The sequence below is a fragment of the Hyperoodon ampullatus genome (assembly GCF_949752795.1).
Source record: "Hyperoodon ampullatus genome assembly, chromosome: 8".
NCBI classification, from domain to species: Eukaryota; Metazoa; Chordata; class Mammalia; order Artiodactyla; family Ziphiidae; genus Hyperoodon; species Hyperoodon ampullatus.
The window spans coordinates 9,311,914-9,335,893 of NC_136921.1; the positions used below are offsets into that span (position 1 = coordinate 9,311,914).

At 40.4% G+C, this 23,980-nt stretch overlaps 1 protein-coding gene across 1 annotated transcript in view; it reads right to left on the reverse strand.

The window, feature by feature from the left end:
* LOC307057445 (nuclear body protein SP140-like protein) overlaps positions 1-23,980 on the reverse strand; it is a gene marked incomplete at both ends in the record, with an annotated part of 108,307 nt that overhangs the window by 23,336 nt on the left and 60,991 nt on the right. Inside the window, 9 exon segments of the mRNA XM_079710659.1 lie at positions 6,368-6,421; positions 7,200-7,211; positions 7,214-7,309; positions 11,264-11,329; positions 16,078-16,161; positions 16,882-17,046; positions 19,440-19,523; positions 19,920-20,111; positions 22,944-23,006. Of these exon segments, the coding sequence (XP_079566785.1) occupies positions 6,368-6,421; positions 7,200-7,211; positions 7,214-7,309; positions 11,264-11,329; positions 16,078-16,161; positions 16,882-17,046; positions 19,440-19,523; positions 19,920-20,111; positions 22,944-23,006 (816 nt within the window).

Here is a 23,980-nt window from a genome sequence, read left to right on the forward strand (position 1 = left end):
TGGAAATACTGTTCCTATGAGTACTTGTTCCTTTGAGAAGACTACTAGAGGATCCACTTCAGCAAACCAAGACAGGACTGGAAAAATTTTGGCAAAAGGATTAAAATAAAAATGGAGATGAGGTGACAGACCAGGGCATAAATGTATATGCCCATACAATATAGAAATTATACAGTATAAAAAAAATTGGGAGGAAGGGAGAAATATGGGTGGTAGGGCAAGTTCATAGCTTGTTCTACAGCTAGGAGTCAAAGGGTATTATTTGGATAAATAAAGGATAAATATAAAACATATTTAATAGCTAAGAGGTAAAAATAAAGGGCACATCATGGCCTAAATTGGGTGAGAAGGGAAAGAGAAATAGGACATACACTAATTTTATAAATCTCCTGGGTGGGAAATTAATGGGTTCTGCCTAAAGAGAGGACCAAAGGTATCATATAAAGGTAATTCTAAGAGTAATCACTATAACAAAAGCACAAACCTTTGTAAATATCAGAAGTATATACTCCTAACCAATGGAAATATGGGAAATGAGCAGGGGCTCAACCATTCATTTCTTTTAAGGGGAAGACCCAAAAGAGGCTCACATTTTTTTCTACTCAGATGGCATAGTTGCTTGGCAGGGCAGGGAAAGCTAGGAGGGTTAGTCTCAGCTAAGCAGTCATACGCCCAGCTGTAACCACTACCACAAAAATGCAAACCTTCCTAAGTATCACAAGTACATATCTGCACATAAATGCATTGAAGACAGAATGCAGAGTGTTGACATTTTTAATATCTAAGACACTAGAACAAGATGAATCAACAATATAAATTAATATGACAGGAATGAGTTCAAACACTTTGGTCCTAAAAATAAAAATAGATGGACTTAACTCACTTATTTAAATAAAATATTTTGAGATTAAATTACAAAGTAAACCTCAACTTTTAACCATATACAAAACACTCAAGTAAAAACATATTTTTAAATGTTGAAAGTAAATATATAGACAAAGGTATATTTAGCATACATCAACAAAAAGAAACCAGGGAGTCATGATCTGAATTTCAAAGAAGTGTGATTCAGGCCAAAAAGTTTTAAGCAAGTAGAAAATACAGGAAATACCATGAGAGGTAAAAACACTCTACTAGTAGACAATTTTATTGTTATGTCCCTCCGTCCACAGGTGATCAAGTGGACAAAATGAGGAGGCTATGAAAGACCCAAATAATATGTTTTAACAGGGTTGATATTACTGATACATATTCAACTCCATACCCAGAAAATAGAAATAGAGAATGTACATTTTCTCCCACCCTCTCTTAAGTAACTCTTGGGTCAAAGAGTAAATATAAATCCAAATTGCAGGCTATCTGGCAAACAACAATAATAAAATGTTGCCTATGAGAACAGATGTATTATTTAATTTAAAAAACTAATTCTAGAAAGAATGAAAATATGTATACATACAGCCAATTTTCATTATTCACAGATTCCATATTTGTGAAGTCACCCACTCCCTAAAGTTTATTTGCAACCCCCAAATCAGTACTCAGGGCACTTTCATGGTCATTCATGGTCATTCATGGTGATGCGCAGAGCAGTGAAAAATCTGAGTTGCCGGCCGCAACTGTTCCCAGATGAGGTTGAACGAGGCAATGCTCTGTCTCCTTGTTTCAGCTTATTCTGTAAACAAGTGTCCTTTTGCCGACTATTTAGTTTCATGTTTTTCTCATTTTTGTGTTTTCTGTTGGTGATTTTGCTGCTTAAAATGGCCCCCAAGCCTGGTGCTGAAGTGCCGTCTAGTGTTCCTAAGACTGTGATGTGACTTATGGAGAAAATCTGTGTTAGATAAGCTCCTATCAGGCATGAGTTATAGTGCTGTCGGCTGTGAGTTCAACATTGATGAATCAACATATATATTAAATTAGGTGTCTTTAAACAGAAACACTCATAAAACAAAGATATATATTTATTGGTTTACAAAAATGTGACCAGATGCTCACAGGAACCAAACCCTGTATTTCTCCTGGGAGCAAAGGTACAAGATTAGCTATTTTTGTGTTTGGGGTGATTCATGAAACCTATATACCATGAAAAATGAGAACTGGCTGTATATGTATACACATGCACACACACAATTATTTTCAGAGTTCACCCACTTTTTTCATTGTTTTTTTATTTCAGTTATTATACTTTTCAATCTCAGAATTTCTATTTGGTTCTTTTAAAAAATATATATATATAGTTTTGAAACTTGATGAATGAATGTGGGGTGGGGGTTAGGAAAAAGGGAGGAATCAAATACATCTTCTATGCTTTTGGCTCAAGCAACTGAGTAGAATTAGTGCCATTTACTGAGATAAGGGTGAGTGGTGGTGGATGACAAGTTTGGGAGTGAAATAAAGGAATCTGTTTCATGTGTCAAATTTGAGACTCCAAGTGGAAGTTTGGAGTAAGAAGTTGAACTTATGACTTGGCAATTCAATAAAGGCATCAAAGGAGGTGAAGTATAATTGGCAGTCATTAACATATTGATGGAATTTATAGCTACCAGACTGGATGTAATCCCTAGGGATGAAATCTCTCCTACATGCCAACATGTAGATATCAGGAAGACATGAAGGGACCATCACCACCGATAGAACCACCACTATCGACACTATCATCAACATCACCAACAAATGACCAGGAAGGAGCTATTAGCAAGTAGGAGACCGTGATTCTCCAGAAGACAAGAGAGTGCATCAGGTTCTCCCAGCTTACTCACCTGATCACAGTGATGCCAAGGCTTGCCAGGTGTTATGAGGCAAGAGGCAGCCAATGACCTCCCAGTCAGAAAGACCATGATCAGGCCACCCTCTGATAAGCTGTACCAGCTTCATCCTCTTGACTGGAGAAACCAGCTTGCTAGGGACAGATCCCTTCAGGTCTAATGCCCAGGCTCCTGGGAAGATGTTTGCCTTTCCATGCACACTGCTCTCCACACCTGCTGCCTACCCCTGACTCACCCATAAGGTCAGCAGGGCCGCTCATCTATGGTCAATCTGTATAGTCCTCTTGGGAGCCTGTGGTGTAGAGGCAGCCTCACCCTTACAATGAGATCTACAGAGAATCCTCATTAGCCAACAACATCGATTATTACGTCACTATCCATGAAAAAGAACTAACTACGAAAAATTACCAACCTTCTAATTGTAGTTTGCTGACATTTCTGTATCCCTCCCTTTATTTTAATGTCTTTTTTTGGCTTTAAGTATACAATCATATATTTGGATTAAACTTTTCACAAACTGATAGAATTAATTTATTCATTTAAGTTACTATCCAACACATTCTTGGATGCATCAATATGCAGAAGCTTAACTATTTCTAATGCAGACTCTCTTCTTACCTGCCACACAGCAGGAGGAAAGAATTCCTTTGATGCTAGGAACTTTAACCTGGGGCAAGGACAGACGGAGGAGGAAATCATTCCAAGTGTTTGGGGTATGACACTGGTCTAACCTTGCGGAATTAGTACTTTCCTGTTTCATCATGGTGGAAGAATACGGAGGTTCCCACGTTGCATTTAGCACCTAAGGTTGCTAGATTGTGGGGCTGTGTCAACAAGTATATGTGTCACTGGGAACCATTGCTGTGACTGGACCCTGGGCTATGTTGCAAATGAGACCCTTGGCTCTTTGCCTCTGGGTGAAACTCAGAGTTTTTAAGAAAGGGAAGATCTGGGTGCACTTCTTTATTCTCTGGAAGCAGGGGTCACTGTGAATTATCCTGCCACATTATAGGACGAGCTATGGGAACTTCAGATGCAGCCAACAGAATTCTACCCAGTCTTTAGCATGAGCACAAGCTTGGCCAAAGTCTTTCAAAATCTTGGCCTCTCTGCGGAAGCCTTCTATACCTCTGTTTTGGGGGATATCCCAAATCTGGTTTTTCCTTCCATTATGCCAAATTCCCATGCTGCACCAGTAATGATGCTCAGTTTTGAAGTCTGTTTGTATATCTTCACCCAAAATGGGTCCCATGAAGGAAGACTGGGTTTTAGCAGTCATTAGTATAGATGTGGTCTGATTTTCCAGGAAAGAGAAGTCGTAGAAGTTTGAGAGTGTGAAATGGGTAAATCGAGCCGTGAAAATTGAAGTGGGATGAAGCCCATAAGGATGAGGTCTGGTAAATAGAACGTGTATAAAGAAGAGTCCTCAGTATTTGGAGATCAAAGAAAAACTGTAGAAAGTATTTTAATGATACTGGTAATAATATTTAGCCTATAAGTAGTAATGCTTATTAAATATAAGATATAGTTTTAAAAAAAGATATCGTAAACATCCTCACGTAAATGCTGAACAAATCATTCACATTATGTATTTAGGTGAAGGCAAGAAAGGAAATTTGAAAAAAAATGATAAAGATCACAAGCTGATTCAGATTTAGCAACAAGATGGGAGGCTGAAGTAGAAAAATTTATATACATCTTATTTTACTGTTTTTAAAATACTTTCCAGGTTCTTTTTTCTCTATTTCTGCCAACACAATCCAACTCTATGGGTCTGCGTTTCTTACAAGGCTAACTAATCAAATTCCAGAGACCAGATTTTTAAAATGTAAGTCTTCATAACTAACAGAATTACAGAAAGAGGAGGGAAAGTCCCCTCAAACCATAGCTGTAGAAGGAGAGAGAGCAGTCTGTACCACAAAACTAACATAAAGAATTGATCTGACAGTATTAAATTGAGAAATTTCATAAGAAGATAAGTCTTGTAAAATATGGAGACGTGTCTGTTTGTAACCATTACCAATTTGCTCTGTTCTCTGTAATATAAACTTGTCCTTGAAAGAGTTATTTGTAGGGGTCTTGTAATAACCCCCTCATTTGAAATTATTGCCACTTCTTATAAAGACAATTTCTTCAGAAACTTAATTCTGATTGATTGTCTTGATCATTTGGGGGCCTGGCCATAATATTTTAAGTGACATTTAGACCCTTAAACTATATAGATGCTTGTAAGATTTTATATTGAATCAGAAGAAGATCCTTGGCATTCTGACTTCCTCATATGCAAATGGATAATAAAATGACCCTAGATTTCCTATTTAAATAAAGATTTTGAGAGTCTTGTCTCACTTAAATTTATTCCAGCTATTTTGTAATGGGAAAAAAAGATATTCATAGAGAGAAACAAATGACTTCGGCATATACATTTTTTAAAGGTGTATGAAAATTCTTAGTAGAAGAACATTAAATAAGATGTGAATAAATGGGTATAAGTCTTTGTTCTCCCCAAATTAATCTGTAACTTCAACACATTTCTAATTAGAGCTTCCAATGAACTTGGGAAGGAAGTGGGGGAATCTTCTTGAGTTAATTTTAAAATTCACCCCCAGTGAATCATCAGTCTGGTGCTACTTCTGAGCTCTCCTTTATCTCCTGCAATTTTCTTGTAAAAGAAAAACTAATATATAGACAAGCAAAGACACTGTGTGATCAAAGTGGTGATTGAAATCATAATGTAATAGTGTAAGGAATATTTTTAAAATTCTCACCTCACATATACACAAATAGGCAAAACTCACAGGGTTTTGGATGTAAATATTAAAAATGATAAGGTACTTCAAATATTCTAGAATCAAATATAGAACAGTATTTTTTAAATCTTCAGCTAGAAGCTGTTGTAAATATGATAGGACACCAAAGAACTAGAGAGGAAAAAACTAACAAATTTGATTCCTAAAAATGTATAGCTTCTCTAGGATAAAATATTCCATTAACAAACCTAAAAGAAAAACAACAAATGGGACAAAATGTTAGGAACATATAGAATCAAGATTTAATGTACATGTATATCATATAAAGATTTCTATATTCATTCAGCATGGTAAGAAAAATACAAACACCACAACATGACTGAGCATTCCATGACAAAGAGTTCTATGAAGAAGAAAAACAAATGACCAATAACAAATGGAAAATACTCAACCACACTAAAAATGAAAATAGTGCATGTTAAAGCATCCCTTAAAAAGACTTTTTGTAGTTCAATTAAAAATGTTAAATATTTTAATTTTCTAGGTATGGTATAATAATTTTAAGAGAGAAAGTATGCATAGAATTATCCTATTTAGATAAATAAAACTACATTGCAAAATGTGTTAACACATGCATAGAAAAATTCTGGAAAGATATATAACAGTGTTTATAAGAAACATTTTAAAATCAGCATAAAAAGCAATGTGAAGATATGAGCATTTTGAAAAAATAGTTACTTTAAAAGGCATTAATTTTTTGTCTCATTAAAGTTATAGAAAATAATAATAAACTTTAGCATTAAAAAATAGTTGGTTTGTAACATGAAAATCGAGTAAATTCTTATGCACTCTTACTTCTGTTCTCACTGTGTTTTCCCAAAGTAGAATTGCTTCCAGTATCCGTGGTATCTAGAAAGTAACAGGTGGTGGTCAGAAACTAAAAATTTTGAAACTGTAAAAAACTGTAAAACTTTGAAAACTCTCTTCACTACTTATGTGCATCAGTTTCCTCATTTATGAAACAGGGATAACAACAGTTATGCTGTTCAGGTTTTAAATTTCTTATGAAGATTAAATAAGATCTTAGTTGCAAAAGCTAATGAGAAATCACTGTGTAAATCAGTAACATGCTAGAGAGCATCCTTCAAAACTATATGGTGAGTTTATGAATAGTTGTCTGAGGTCTTTTATTCCTGTCAGGGCAAAGGACCATTTATTTGTCTTTTGAGGCCTTTCCAAGGTTGTGACAAAGTGACACTATTATCTACCTGCAGAAGAGTACTTTTATTTCTTTGCTCCATGATACTGCCATTTTTACCAGTGTATTTCAACGACATCATCCATGTATAATCAACAGGACCCATTCTGTTAAACAGAATTCTTTTCTCCCTGCAGTTCCCCAATGGGTCAGTTCAAGCAAATGAAGAGGGGAATGGGATTCTGACATGGACTGGATGTACTCCTTGTCAAAGTATGTTTAGAGTCAAGTGCATCAGGAACTGGAGCTCTGATTTCAGACTCCTGACATTCTGCAGCACAGGCCCTGTGACCTTCACCTTCCATAACTGGCCCGCCCCCTGTTGTGAGCTGGTAAGAGTTCTCCTTGAACACCGATCACCTACCACAGCTCCCCCAGGGTCTGTGGTGTCTGCTGAACCACCCCTACCCTGACCTTGGGTGTCCTTACCCATCATGTCAATGCTTGGCTACTTTCAGTCCATGCTTCTTGGCTTCTAGACACACTTTTTGAAAAACACATGACAGGGGAACATTTCTCAAGTCCTTGGAGCTCTGTTCCTAAGTTATGATTTGTAAAGAATTTTCATTGCACCCCTCCCCTCACTTCTGACCAGCCACCTTTCATGGACTCCTACATCACAGGGTGACTCTGCTTCTGAGGTCGCTTCCTCTTTTGTTGCTTCTCACTGTCCTTGTCCCTTCCTTTTAATCTGCCTTTTCTCTTTTCCTCTTTGCCCAAAGTATGTATCTTTGTTTTTCTATTTTTTCTTTATATGTTTTTCCCATCCATCCATTAATGACGTTTTTATATACATTTGTACTTACTTTTATGTGACATTATTCTTTTCCAGAAATATTATTTATTACATTTATATGTATATGTATATACAAAATTCAATCATTAAGATAATTTTTATAGATATTCTCATATAAATACTATAAGAAACTAACTTTTACCAGACAAATTCCAAATGTTGGAATACAGAAAGTGGACTTTTTTTCTATTCATTCAACAAATGTGCTGAGCATCCTTCATGTACCAGGTGATGAGGTGAGTGATGATGATGCATGAAGAGTGAATGCTTGTCAATCTTATGAGCAACCAGGGAACTGACACTTAATGAGTGAATACACTGAAACATGGAGAATGTTAGGACACAGATTGTACAGGATACTCTGGGGAGGCAGAAGGCAGGAGGAACTTGCAGAGTTTGAGATGAGGGACCTCTTCTGGAGGAGGTATCATGGAAGCAGTAGTTAACCAGATTAGGGAGAAAGGTGACTAAGATGATAGTCCCAAATGGATGGAGAAGCATGTGCAAAGGTCTGGATTCAGCAAATACGAGTAACCAAAAGGAGTTTAGTATGTCTGAACATAGAGTGAGAGAATGAGACGGAATCATGAGAATGGAGAAAGAAGCAGGAGCCTCAGATATGGAGCTTTGGAGATCACATGAAGAAGAATTAACTTATTCCTAAAGAAAATTAAATGATATTTGGCTATTATGTAGGAAAGCAGCGTGAACATAATTGCATTTTTGAAAGATCAATTTAGCTAAATCACTTAGAATATGTTTGGTGGGAACAGTATGAGAAGGAGGACAAATAAGGAGCCTGTAGACCTAGTTCAAGTGAGAAGTGATATAGATATGGACGAGAGTGCTGGCATGGGGATGGAAATAAATGGACAGGGTGGAGACACATAAAAGGAATAATTGATAGAGTTAGGTGACAGATGGGGTACATCAATTGAGGAGATGGCTGTGTCACAGATGACTCTGAGAGTTTCAACTTGAAAGAGTGAGTCAGTTAATAAGTGGTTTAGAGATAGCAAACACTGGAGGAGTAGACGCTTTCTTTAGGGGTCAAGATGACGTGCTCAGTTTTAAAAGTGTTGAGTCTGAGAGACATCTAAGTGGAGAAGTCTAGAACCTTCAGGACCTTAGCCAGAGGACTTTCTGACACTTGGATAATTGGGTTTGGAAGCTTAGAAGGCAGAGCTGGGCTGGAAATGTGTGTTTAGGAACCATTAGATTGTAGATGGTGATTGAAACCATAAGAGTACATGAAACCCCTTTGGTGAGGTACCTGGTAATCTGGGTGAGTTACAGGAGCCACTTTGACACCTGGGGACACCTTACCCTGAAAACTCACTGCTGGTGTGAACCACCCCTTGTGCCAATGTTGTTTTTGTCTCATGGTCATCTCAGATCACACAATTTCTCCATCTCTTTCTTTCTTTTACACGGCCCCTTTCTCTCTCTACCATTTTTCTCTCAGCTTTTAACCCTTTATCTATGCAGTTATCTCTGTGCCTCATCTTTATTCCTCTCCATTGATTGCTTCCTGTATGTATCTCATTTTGTCTAGTTTGTTATGCTTCTGTCTCTGGATCTAGTTTTACTGTTGAAGTAATCCTCTTTATATTGTCACATCACTTTCTGTTTTCTCTTTGCTTCAGTTTGTTTCTCTTAATCTTATCTTGATCTTTTGGCTTAAAAAATTACAATCTTTGTGTTTATCTATATTTCCTTCAACCATATTTGGCTTCATCTCAGAGGTTACCACTTTCATTGTCACCATCTGCCTGCTCTTTTGACACTGACCACACTATTGACTATTATTACTTCTGTCAGTTCTCTACGAGCTTTCTACGTCACAGGACTGTCCGCCAGTCACAGACTTTTTTATCATGTTTCTGGTAAACTTCCTAGAGGTATCTTGAAAATTATCCATCTTCCTCTACAAAACTTCCCAATTTCATGATATTTGGATCTCATGTCCACTTAGAAAAACTTGACACTTACTCAGATATCTTTTAATTTGAAGAAACTTACTCAGATATCTTTTCAGCCTAATTTTTCAATTATTTCTCCTTGCATTATCCACTTAGCGTCACCTCCCTCCACCCAGAAGCTGAGCTCTTCTTTCTCTTTTGGCTCCTTCAAACCTGTTGAAAACAGTCCAAATCTGTGCACAGGCCTGTCTGTATATGAGTATGTGTATTGGTGTGTGCATGTATGGCAATGTTTTGGGGGAGAGATAGGTAAAGAAGGAAGAGCTTTTCTTCTGTGCAGACACTAAAACAAAGATAACTGAGAACTAGTATCACAATTGGCTTTTCTATCACATGCTAATAGATTGGCATCTCTTCTGAGTCTCTTCCTCTATTTATTTTTAGAGCTTTGAATCCACAGGACATTGAAGGGAAGTAAGGAAACAGCAGACTGTAGATGGAGACCAGGAAACAGACTTTGATGTGGTCATGCTGATCTATGTTCGAAGCTCAGATGGGCTGAAGAAAAATATACCTGTCCAATGACTACACCTCATATCCAACAGATTTTCTCTGTCTCTTTAAATCTAGCCACACCTCCTCCTCCTCCTTTTCTTCAATTTTCTGCCCATCTGTGAATTTCGCTGTCCCTGATTTCTCTTAACTTCTGTGTTGATTTCTCTCATTTCATCAGTTATACTCTTAATATCTGTTCCTTTTTATTTCTCTGTTCATCCTTTTTGGCATTATCCTTCTAGGTGTTCTGTATATCATACAACTGGTTCCATTCCTACCCTCTCTGTTTCTTTACGGTTTTTGCTTTTTCCCTCTCAATCTGAATATATATTTCAAAATCCACACCAATAATGGTGGTTATATACCCACCAATATATATACATATATATGTATATATGTGTGTATATGTATACACATATACACACACACACACATATATATATATATATATATACACATATGTATTTATTATTGTTGCTAAATAAGTTTTCTTGCATCAGGCACTGATACATTCCCCTGTGAATATGCCAGGTCCCTTGTATCCCCTCTTTGGACTCTGATCATGTGACACAGCTCTTATCTTCCTGCCCGTTACATAAAATAGTCACCCTTTTTTACCCTTATACATTTGTACATCTATTTCCTCATCCTAAAATGAGGAAGCAAGAGTTAGCCTTCCTAAGTCTTAAAGATTTTGTGATAACAGAGTAAGATCTTATTTGCCAAAGGAATTTAAAATATCATGGTACAATCCAATTACAATGTGATGAATATCTGTCACAAACTATACTAAAGTTTGAGAATGGTTGATCTGAAGCTTTTATTTCTGTCTATAATTACACAGCAGGACCAGTTGTCTTTTGAGGCTTTTACGATTACAAATGACATTAATGTCAACCAGTATATCACTATAGAAATCTAGGATCTTAGTGTTAGCAGGCATGACAGTAAGTGTTTAAAAAGAGACCATCATTTTGGTGATTATTTCTCCTAAAATAGGAATATAAAATTACATACATTTAGTGAATATGAGTCATTCTATTAAACATGAATTTATAATAATTTCCTGCCTCTTTCCATTTTCTAAAATCCAAAAAGTAGTTCCCAGGATTAACTGGATACAAGGTAGTCAAGGTCTCAGAATAAAATGCACCAGGAAACAGTGTCTTTTCATTCCTGACATTCTGCAGGCCAAGGCTTGGCATCCTAATCTTCTTTACCTGACTCATTTCTTAGTTCCTGAGTCTCAGCTTCGTTACTCAGTTCTGAAGTGTCACTGCTGATCCCTGCAGAAAGAAATGAAATTCCTTTACAGTCTCAGCCTGTGTCCTAGGACCTATACAGCATGGAGTTCTTTAAAAGGAAATCTGGAAAGGGGAAGCTTATGTAGAAGAGGTAGGAATATTCCTACCACCAGGCCCCCTACAGCTCCATCTGACAACCCGGTCAAGGTTGCTCCAGGGACCACCCCCAAGGCCGGGACTGGACACAACTTTGCCATGGAAGGCACTCGCTTTGGTCACTATTCTTTACCCTTTCCTCTTGTCTGCACATACTTCTGCTTCCACTTTGTTTCTTATCCAGGGGGATCATGGAAGCAACATTTTCAAGATGTCCGAGCCTCCATCAGCTGGGCCCTCAGTGAGCACCCCTCCACCCGGGGAACCACTTTATCCTTTTATGTGAGTGAAGAATAAACTTGTACTGTACTTGTGACACTGAACTTCTTGAGGCTTACAAGTAACATCAATTAGCCCAGCTCACCTAATTCAAAATGTATAATGTGAATCATCTAAAATGCCAACAAATTTATCATTTTATTTTAAAGGATATTACCAAAAATTTGAATGAAGCTTTTGTAGCAAAGAAAGATATTTGTTACAGCAAGAGTTTTGATTGTTCTTACGTCTTTTCCTATTGCTTATGCTGCAAATTGATGTGTTTTCAATATCCCAAGGATCTAGGAAGGAAAGGAAAATACAACCAGTGATCTATATCTAAAAGAGCAGTAAATCTTATGACTACTCACATTCTAGACAGGATTTGGACTCTAAAGACACACGATGATCATTTCTGTCTCTTCCTGTCTAAAGGAAAGTGAGCACTACCAAATGGAGAAAAGACCCGCCCCCCCCCCAGTCCTTTAGCCCTAATTGCAAAGTCAAAGAAGTTTTGAAAACCAATATTTTTTCATAGGTTTGTACTAACTAGTTTGGCAATGAATTTGGACTTCAGCTGCCATGAATCCAATAAAATATTTATCACAGTTGTGAATTCACACAATTTGCTGCAGGAACACTAATACGGTATATTTGAGAATGAGATTCTGTCCCAGACCCTAATGGAGTGTTTTATAACAAATAGGATATACACCACACTGTATTTCTAAAATAATAAAACATTATTATCTTACATCTGGCTTTAAAGATTTTGAATAAACGATTATGAATATTTGCTAAGAGTCCAGGTTGTTAGTTCTGACTCTTCCAATAATTGTCCATATGTGATGTGTAAAGATCCTTAAATGTTTTATGTGCTGGAGTTTCCTCATCTGTGAAATGAGGGAACAACAGTTTTCTGACCTACCTTTTTAGGTTGTTGTAAACATAAAATGATACCTTATTTGTGAAGATGTTTTCAAATATCACTATACAGGCCAATGTCATGTTGCAGGTAATGCTGGGTTCCTACCTGGCTCTGCCTTTTACTCTCCATGTGAGTTCATAAAAGACCCTCAAACATTACCAACTCCAGTTTCCTCATCTATAAACCTGGGATAACCTGGTTACCCTAACTCCCTGTTAAGGTTTTTGTAAAAACAAAGGGAAGCTTTATTTATAAAAACCCTATGAGAAATCACCATGTAAGCCAATGATTTAACTATAATTGGGGTTTGAGAGTATTTGGTCTTAAGCTATTTTTCCATCAATAATTTAATAGAAGCACAAATTATTCTGTGAAGTCTTTCTAAGTTGGGGACTTATGACAATATTAACAACAAATAGAGGAATGCTGTGCTTAGTATGCTCCATAGAATAAAAGCATGCTGAGGAATAAGTACACTATTTCCACTCTTTAGCATTAATAGATACTACAGTGGGTAGTAAAAGGTATAATTTTACTAGCATATTTTTGCTACATTTTCAATATATCAATTGACTGGGCTCATCCAGTTAAACAACAGTTTATATACAATGCCTTCTTGCCTCCTTCCACTTCCCAACAGGGCCAGAAAAGTTAAATGTGGAAAGTGATATCCTAGAAGGAATCAAATCAAGACACGTGGAGAATGCTCAGAATAAGATTCATCAAGAAAACAGAGCTCTGGATTTACACTCAGGATATTTGCTGTCCATGGCTGAAATCCTTATCTTCCTACATGAGCCATCTGGGATCGTGAGCAGGTGGCTTCTTTGGCCCCTCCTCCCTCACTTGATTCTAAAAAGTCAAGGTTATTGGTCACTGCACAAAGGAACAGGGTTCTCGAGGGGTTTGGGCGTGTGACCAAGGAACCCATTCAGCAGGAAATTCCCTCATAAGAAAACTTGCAAAAGTCTTGAAAAGCCATGCAAGGCATGACCTGCACCCAGGCCACTCGGGGCTGCCTTTCTAAGTCATCTGCTGTGGGATAGATTAGTGATGTTCCATTCCCTGTTCCCAGAGCAGGGACAATTCAAATGCAAGGGGCAACTTTCCTCTGCTTGAACCTTACCATCCTTCCCTTCTCTCTCTACTTCTGACCCCTTCTGTTGTCTTTTCAAACTTCCTTCATCTGCTGTTTCTCATGTAGGGTACCTTGGAAACCTTGTGTTCAGGACCTTGTGTGAGCCTCCTCTCCTCACCTCCTCCCACCCCCCGCCAACCTGGTGCCCTCCTGAACTATTTGCAAGCCTGGGAAATAATCTTCTCACGTGTCTGAGCCGTAGATGTGTTTTAGGACTATCTTCTAGAGCGGTCTTCCTACTAGTACTAAGGCAAAAGTGTTCCCTAAAAACTGCAACAAATCTACATTTTACTTTGATAGATCTAGTGAGCAATTAGATTGAGTGTGTTATTTAAAATATTGCTCTTTTGTAGCACCAAGATCAGGTAACATTTTATTTCTTCTTAGGACTGTTCCTAGTGTGTTTCCATAAATAGGTATGTTTCTGATATTGTCTAGGTCTAAAAAGTAGAAAGGGACAAAAATTCACCAACTTGTACACTACAGAGACACAGATCTTATGGCAACTCAGGCTACCCATAGGATTGAGGAAATAACATTTTTGTTTGTTTGTTTTTTGTGGGTTTTTTTTGTTTTTGTGGTATGCAGGCCTCTCACTGTTGTGGCCTCTCCCGTTGCGGAGCACAGGCTCCGGACGCGCAGGCTCAGCAGCCATGGCTCACGGGCCCAGCTGCTCCACGGCATGTGGGATCTTCCTGGTCCAGGGCATGAACCCGTGTCCCCTGCATCGGCAGGCGGACTCTCAACCACTGCGCCACCAGGGAGGCCCGAGGAAATAACATTTTGAGAATCATTTCGAGCTTCAATTTTACAAGAAAATAATGCAGAATCCAGGATGCTAGCCTTGTTATTCCCTTCAGTCTCCCATGAGACTTTGTAGAGACCTTGAAACATTTATGTTATTGTGTTTCCTCATCTAGAAGCAAGGGTTACAATGTCCATCCTGCTTGGCCCTTAAGGTTGTTGTAAGATACTGTTTGCGAAGGTCCTTTGAAAAATCACTGTATATGCCATGACTTGCTGAAGAATTCTGTCAAAAACAATCCTTTGGGTTTCAGAATGCCTTATATGAAGTCTTTATTTCTGCTAACACTAGGTAGCTGGACAAGTTATGACATGATTCAAGTTTGTGATCAGATGATAATATGACCTTCCAGTAAAGGAATACAGCCCACCCTTGAACAATATGGGTTTGAACTGCACAGGTCCACTTAAACTCAGATTTTTTCCATACTAAATACTACAGCAGGACTTCGCTGGTGGCGCAGTGGTGGAGAATCTGCCTGCCAATGCAGGGAACAAGGGTTCGATCCCTGGTCTGGGAAGATCCCACATGCTGCAGAGCAACTAAGCCCGTGTGCCACAACTACTGAGCCTGCGTGCCACAACTAGTGAAGCCCACATGCCTAGAGCCCGTGTTCCAGAACTAGAGAAAGCCCCTGCTCAGCAACAAAGACGCAACACAGCCAAAAAAAAAAAGAAAGAAAAAGAAATTAAATATTATAGCACTAAATGATCCACAGTTGGTGGAATTCATGGATGCGACCTGTGTGTATGGAGGGCTGACTCTTAAGTTATAGGCAGATTTTTGACTGCACTGGAGGTTGGTGCCCTTAACCCACGCATTGCCAACTGTATTTAGCTTTTTGTTCTTTGTAGAAATCACCGCATAAATCCACCACTTCATTGGCATAGCAACTAGTCGTTTTTTTTTTGGCTGCGCGCAGGCTTTCTCTAGTTGCGATGAGTGTGGGCTACTCTTTGTTGCGGTGCACGGGCCTCTCATTGCGGCGACTTCTCTTGTTGTGGAGCATGGGCTCTAGGCACACGGGCTCAGTAGTTGTGGCACGTGGGCTCAGTAGTTGTTGCATGCGGGCTCTAGAGCGCAGGCTCAGCAGCTGTGGCGCACGGGCTTAGTTACTCCACAGCATGTGGGATCTTCCCGGCCCAGGGCTCAAACCCATGTCCCCTGAACTGGCAGGCGGATTCATAACCACTGTGCCACCAGGGAAACCCGCAGCTAGTAGTTTTAAACACACTCATTACTTTGCTGGCCTATTTCTACTATATAATCAATATAGGGTACATATATTGATGAATGGGACCCAATAGTTAAGAGGCCTCATCCTCAGATATAGATTTCATATCTCTCTGCATTTCCCATAAAAGTCCAGTAAAATAAAGACAGAGAATGGGATTCCAGAGTAAACTGGAACCATGCTACAGAAGGGGCTCCGAATAAGATGCTCAGGAAACAGTGGCTCTAGTTCAGATTCCTGCAGCCTAGGCCTTGCTCTCCCACTTCCTTACCAGGTTCCTTTCTCAGTGCTGATGTGGAGGGTTCTGGGGACTCGTCTCCATCACTGGATTCTGTGGAGTCCTCACTGCTGATCACTGCACAGAGGAACAAAACCACTTAGGATCTCAGGGTGGAGCCCACACAGCAGGAAACCCCAGAATGAGAGCACTAGGAAGATCTAGAAGCTAAGTTAACTCAAGGCACCGTGGCCTGTGCTTGAATGTGTGTGACCTGCAGGTTTCTCCAGGTCCTGCACAAAAAGTGATGATATTCACAGAGGGCAGCTTTGCCCATTCTGCCAACACTGTACTTCCCTCACCCCCATTCTACCTCTTACCACCACCCTCAATCTACCTCTGACCCTCTACTTCATTCTACCTCTTTCTTTCATTCTTATTTTATTTCTTCACCTTCCTCTTGGCTTGGCCCATTTTCCCTACTTATGCCTGTCTTTCTGGGGATGGTATCTCTTTATACCTCGCTTTGTCTTCGTGTGTTTCTTTTCCATCTCCTCTCTTGAATACCCTGGGTCTCTGATTTTTTCCCTTTTCTTTATCTTGTACCCCCGTACTTTCCTCTCTTGCTTTAGAAATTGTCTCTTGGACATCAATACTTATTATCTACCCCTTTTGTCTTTTGATATTTTTCCAGTTCCTGGGGAGTCCCTTCTGCTAAACTCACTGCACAGGGCACTGGCTCCCTCCCCTTCCTGCCTCTGTCCACAGCCACCTGGACTGGCTGGATGTACCCTGATGATCTGCCCCAGCCTCTTGCCCTGTTCCTGCGATTCCTGCTCCACACTGTGTCAGCCTTACCTATGACATCAGGTGCCTGGTTACAGTCAGTCCTTGCTTGGGTTTGCCATTCAACTTCGGTGTTAAAAAATGGCTTTTCCTTCTTTATATCCACCAGAAGGACAGAACAGGAATTGATTTGAAATCCATGGTTGGGTAGTTTTGCTTCTGGATCAAATTGTAATGAATGAAGAATTTTAATTTGTCACTCCAAAAGGGAGTAAGCACTGTTCATTAGCATTAACAGCTTTCTCCTTGTAATTCCACTGCAGGAGGGAGGCTTCACCCCGACCCTTCTCCTTCCTGCTGTTCAACTCTATCCCTTTCTTTGTGTCTCTCTCAACTCTCGGGTTTTTATTTTATCTTTGTTTTTACTTTCTCTTCACTTACTTTTCTCATCTTTTGATGATTTTTTTTTTGCTTTTCAAAAATAAAAATCATAATTGCAGTATAACCCATAGATAAAAATGCATAAATCATAAATTTTAAATTATCACAGAACAAGCATATCTGGGTAACCATCACTTTGGTCAAGTAATAGGAGATTACTAACACTCCAGAAACCTCTTAGTGATGCCCCCGCTAACTGTCCAGATGTATCTTGCTCAAGTTAACCACCACTTTGACACTTTTAATACCATAGATGATTGATTTTGCTAGTTCAAAATTTATACAAATTTATATAAGTGGAATCATTCACTCTTGCTCTCTCTCTCTGTCCCTCTGACTTTTCAAGGGCAGGGGTGGATTTGGCTTCTTTAGTCAACATGTGTGTGATAGTCATCTGTATCCATTTTGTATATTTATCTTCACCACTATATAATATTCCTTTATAGAAATTATCCATTAAAAAATAAAACCATAAAACATCCATTTTTGCTGGCTCAAGCTTTAGACTACTATGAATAACGCTATGATGAACATTCTTTTGTATGTGTTTTGATGAAGATAATATGCATTTCTGTTGATCTGTTGAGGAATGTAACTGCTGAGTCATAGGCTATGTGTAAAGTTAGGATTGACAGAAGTGACAAAACCATGGTTGGCTTAATCCACTAAGTTTTGGGACTATTTTTTTATACAGCAATAGATAACTGATACAGCTTCCAAATAGAGATGTCCATCAGATCTTTGAATACAGATCTTCAAGCACTTGGAGGAATGAGTCTAGAGGTCAGGTCTGGCTGGAGATGTACATCTAGGAATCAATAGATGATGGATGGTACTGAAACCATGGGGAGGGTGAGATGCCTGAGGAGAGGCCTATTTTTATCTGAGGTGGTTACAGGGCTATTTTGATCATTGCAGATACCTTACCTTTCTCAATGGTATTAGGAACAGCCCCTTGTGTCTTCTTTTTTGATGACTGTCTCCTCAAATGGGGCAATGTCTTGACTTGTCTGCTCTCTCTGTTTGGCCCACTCTCTACCAATTTTTAGTTCATTGTCCTTTAAGTTATTCTCTTTGTGCCTCTCCTACCCCCTTTTTTCTATTTATTGGTATTCTTTTTCTTTTTCTTTTTTTTTTTTTTTTTGCGGTATGCGGGCCTCTCACTCTTGTGGCCTCTCCCGTTGTGGAGCACAGGCTCCGGACGCGCAGGCTCAATGGCCATGGCTCACGGGGCCCAGCCGCTCTGCGGCATGTGGGATCTTCCCAGACCGGGGCACAAACCTGTGTCCCCTGCATCGGCAGGCGGACTCTCAACCACTGCGCCAACAGGGAAGCCCTGGTATTCTTTTTCATCTGTATCTTTCTCTATTCATCTCTTTTCCTCTACATTTGTAATCACTGTCCCCAGGGTCCAGCAGGGTCTAGGACCAGGCAAAGGAGGTGCCTAGGGCACAAGAAGGTGCCAAGGGTAAGATAATCCTTATACGTGCCCCAGGGTCTCACCCTAGACCTGACCCTGCTGTCCCGTACCTGCTTTTTCAATGTATCCATTCTCTGTCACGTTTCCTACTTTCTCCTACTCTTTCCCTGTTTCTTAATTATTATTATGACCTGCGTATGTCTCCTCTATATCAATTTTGTCTTTCTATATATTTTTCTCATTTACGCATTCAAATCATCACCAAAGTTCTCCCTGTGTGCCATTGTCCAACAAACTCATCCCTCTACCTGCCACTTCCTTCTAAAAGGCCCTTCACCTGGGCTTCCTTACTTGTAAATCTGACCTGCAGCATCTTACATGATTTACGTTTCTGTTGTAACCTCTGAAAAGGAAGTTGCAACTTATTTCTTTTCATCAGCTCCACAACATGGCATTATTTTGATTCCATGTCAATTTATCTAAAATCTATCTCACTCTTGTACTTTGTTACTTGGTGCTCCACAGTCCACCTTGTCCTATTCTTCCTCTTTGCAGTCTCTTCCCAGGGACACTCCATCCACTAAAGAGCTCAGCTCTCCTTCTCCCTTGCAACTTACACCTGCTAAAATCAGCCAGAGGTTGTGGAGAAGGCTGTGTGTCTTGGACAGTGTTAGGATTGGGAAGGGATGTATTAGTATGGGAGAACAAAGGAGAGCTTTTACTCTCATAGAAAACCAAAGATGTAATTAGAAAATCGGTAAGTAATTACTTTCTTCCTCATAAGGCAATGGGCTGGGTGTCTCCTTTCTTGCATCACCATTATTTGGCTGGATAGGTACTTGTTCACAGGACTCTGAAGATAAAAAAGACCACGGAGACTTGCTTTGCCCTGTTTCCATTTTCTTGCATTTCATCTGACTTCTCTTTCCTTCTTATGTTTCTACTTATAGCCTGTCTGCATATATTGCCAGCTTCACCCCGTGAAAGTGCTGTACTTCATTGATTCTGGAGCCGATCTCTCCCTGACTTGTTCGACTTTTATTTCTGTCTCTCTTCCCCGGTGGGGCTCTGCAACTCTTCTCCTTCTGTCTCTTAGGTTTTCCTTTCTCAGTTTCTTCCTCCAGGTCTCTCCCATCAATATATCGGGCCCCGTTCCTGCCTTCTGTGTGTCTGTGTGATTTTCCCCTTCTTTGTTAATAGATGTCTCCTTGAGTGCTGCATTACTTCCTTCTCTGCCACTAGTCAGGACCTCTTGGCCATTCCACACTCACGCAAACCCAGCCAGTCTTACCTGCTGGTTCAGACTCTTGGGCACATTGTTCATTTGCTTGCTGGCTTTCTAGTGCATCATTCTGGTCACTGGTTGTATCTTTCCTCTTTGCATTTATCTGTTCTGTTTCACAGAGGTGATCCGAGAGTCCCTTTTCAGGTGAGGTTGTACCTAAATCGTTTTGATTCATCAATACTTTGTTTTCCTCCAGCATCAATCAGCGTCCAACAGGAAAATACAAACCACTTTAAGCTTTTAAAGCAGAGGAAATTTAATCCAGGGATTGGTTACACGGTGGATGGAAGAGCAGAGAAGGTCAAGTGGAAGAATGCAGCAACCTGAAGCACAGTCAACAGGAAGCTATGGGAGGGACGGAGGGTGGGCTCATGGGCTGAGGTCACTGGGTAGGCGGAAGCTGGACCATGGCTGGCCTGCCTGGTGGAAGGCGGAGTCAAGGCTGAGTTGCAGCCACTCCTAGAATTGCTACTGGAGATAGTGATGGGGCAACACCTGGCTTCTCCCTTATTCCCACTCTCTTGCTAGTGTCTCCCACATTAGGAACCCAGCAGGGAGCCAGCAGCAAGGGGAGCTGGCAAGCAAGTCCGCAGGGGCCAGTGGCCAGAGAGAGAGGGAAGAACAGAGCAGGGGAGGGTAAGGAATGAGGCCCTGGGTAAACCACCCAGGACCAGCACACATGCCCTGCCCCAGTGGCAAACCTTCTCTGCTCATTATTGATTCCATCGACCCATCCCACTCTGTTCCCACCGGCCTCAATAATGTATGAATACATAGACATATTTTTCAGTGCAGTGTGGATTTTTCTCATTTAGTGCTTTTCTAAACAAAGTAATTTACATAAAGCATGATTTAAAATTATTTCCCAAGGTTTTAATATAGAACGTGGGCCCTGGTGCATGCTTTGTGCCACATCCTGGTGGGCATGAGACACAGCCCTTCCTGTCCCTGTGCAAGTCACAGCCAGCCGTACTTGTTGGGTCACACTCTTGGACACTTATTGGTGGCCTGTTGTGTATCATTTGGGCCCTAGGTTGAAGTTTCTCTCTTTATATTCCTTGCTCGCCATCACTGAGATGCTCTGGGGTTCCACTTCCTGGCAGGGTTGCCCCCAGACCACACTGTGAGTTTTAAAAAATTTCATTGCCTCCTCCCTCCACCCCCCACCCCCTGCCACACACACACACACGCGTAGAATCCCTTCTCTCTGCTCCTTACTTGTCGCAGTTCCATCCACTCACCCCTTCCCGTTCCCACCAGCTGTACTAATAGATGAATGGTTAATATGTATTCATACATTTTGGGGTATTTTAAAATGTTAACTTTCTGAATAAGTGTGATTTGGTAAAAGTATAACTGTGTTTTCAGAAATCACTCTGAAAGTTTTTTCTTTTCTAAAAATGTATTACTAATTTAGAGCATTGTTTCTTAAATAACACATCCCGACTGGAAGCTACATAATCAGAGCCTTTCATATTGTGGGAAGTTCCCTGAGACTCTTCTATGTTCCTTAATTCCTAAGGAGAGTCATGGAATAAAGATTTATAATTTATTATAGACTAGTGTGCTCTAAGCCTGGGGAAACTATGACCCTCAATTTATCTTCCTGGGCCAGAAGTTGGTATTGCTTTTATCACTGCTTTTCCAGCCTGGGGAATCAGTAAACCCAACAGACATCTATGAGAGATGAAAATCCCAAAGTTTACTATAATGGTTAAAAGCTTAGACTCTGGCACCAGATACAAATAATGATGATAATTAAATGTAGTAATAATAACAAATGCATGGAACACTGATGAACCCCCAGGCATGACTGTGAATGCTTTACATGATATGACGTTTAAAATCCAGCACCCTCTGAAGTAGGTACTATTATCATGTCCTTTTTAGAGATGTTGAAACTGAGGGACAAAAAGGGGTAGTCACTTCCCTAAGATCGCGAGGCAGAATTTGAAGCTAGGCCATGGGCACCTGAATTCCTGCTGTGACACTATTCACAGCAGAGTTCAATCCCAATTCTCAGTTGGGTAAGCTTGTGCAAATAACCAAACTCTCTAAGCTGATTCTTTTTCCTCTGAAAAACAAGGGTAATATATACCTCATTTTCAGGTTTGGGGGAGGATTAAATAAACTATTAGCTGCATCAATATACAGTATACTGTGATCGGAAAAATCAAATCATTATGAGTAATGTTCTAGATTAACAATATATTTTTTGTACCAGTATTTTTTACTCAGATCAAACACGTGCTGAATACTTAGTATCAGTCATTCTGGGTAATGCATTGTCATCCTTGTTCCATTTCATAGCCTCATGACAACCTGTCAGATAGGCACAATGATCCCTACATTACAGATGAGAACACTGAGACTCAGGGAAATAATATTTTAAATAATAACACTATTAAGAGTGTTATGGGCTAATGGAGGTCAAGCGTTGTCAGCAGTGGTTATTGGTTGCTAAAGTACCAAAGGTTTCTTTCAGATGCCTGCCTGGTGTTTGGAGGGCAGCTCCTGGCCTCTGCTCCAGGGATGGAGGGAGAGGGTTTGCACGGGAAGCAATTGGTGTCCATGGCCCTGGGTGAGGGACCCGGCAGGGGAGGTACCCTGTCCCCTGAGGAATGCTCATCACCTGCTCCCCTGCCACTGTGGCTGCAGCACTGGCCACTGCTGCACATGACGTTAAAGCACTGAGGTCGCTGCCTGATCAAGCAGGACAGAGCAGAAAACTGTGAAGCCAGGCACCTGGGCAAAAGGTCCAGGCCCAGAGCCTTCAGGCACTAACAGCAAGTGCGTTTAAGGAGCGTGGAAGGAGCGACTCTCCCAGGCAACTCAGAGTACGAAGACTCTGCTATCTAAATCCTCGGAGAAATGGCAGATGCAAAGACTGACAATTTCTTGGTACAAAGCAGCAGCCACTCCACCCCCAGCACAGTCCAGAATGGGACACAAGCAGCAAAGGATCATAGAACAGAGTCAAGAACAAACCATGGTAAGAAGAGGACTCTCTGCAACACCACGTCCGGCCTTGACATGAGTTTTCCCAAGTTCCTAGGGGGGGAAAATTAAAAATTTATCTCAGATATTGAAGTATGGGCTGTACCAACCTCCCCTAATCCCTTTTTTATAGATAAGAAGTTTAAGACCCCCTGCAGATATCAATACAGAGACCATCTGGACCTGGTGGATCTCATCCAACTCTTGTAGTCACACTCCAGTCCATAGACTGGAAGACAGGTCAGCGGCACCCTGGCTGAGAGTGCCTCGGCCAGGCCATCTCACTGGGTGACCTCCACCAGCCATTCAGTAACTAGTGATGGCTTATCTTGACTCCCACGGTCATAGTGAACTTGCCTTTGTCCCCAGAGCTGCCCCTGACAGGTGGCCTTCCCTTACTTCCTGCAAAGTCCGGCTGCCTCTTCCCCACTCCCTCATACTCCACCCCCTCCCTGTGCAGGTCTTGTTGGCTTTTCCATGAGGATTCAGTGTCTGATTCTCTTCCACTTTCTCCAGCCCTTGGGATTCTTTTTCAGTATCTTTCCCTCTTTATATGTTTCCCTATTTTTTTTCATGGTTCTATCTTTTCCATTAGGTTACCAGGTAGTATCCAGGGTTGCAAACACAGGCTCTGGGTTCAGAATGCCTGGGTCCATCCTTGCTCATTGACCCCAGGACAACTATTTACATGGTCTCTCTAGATTTCAGCTTCCTTATCTGCAAAATGGGCACATACGTGATAACATCATCCAATGGCACTAATCCCACAGCTGCCAGAATAAATGTTCAATCAAGTGAGCTGGTAATAACTTGGTTGTTTGTGTTGTGTCCCTGACCCCTTTCTCCTTTCTTCTTTTTCTTCCTCTCTGTCTCTCAAATACCCACATCCTCTCCTCCACGTCTCTACCACTTCCTCGCTTCTGTCTCTATATGACTGCCTTTCTCCTCGAATATTCCTGCTCTTGAACAATATCCCCCACGTTTAAATTGGTCCCTTCTTCTGCCATCATCAAGGGTCTCCTCTTTGA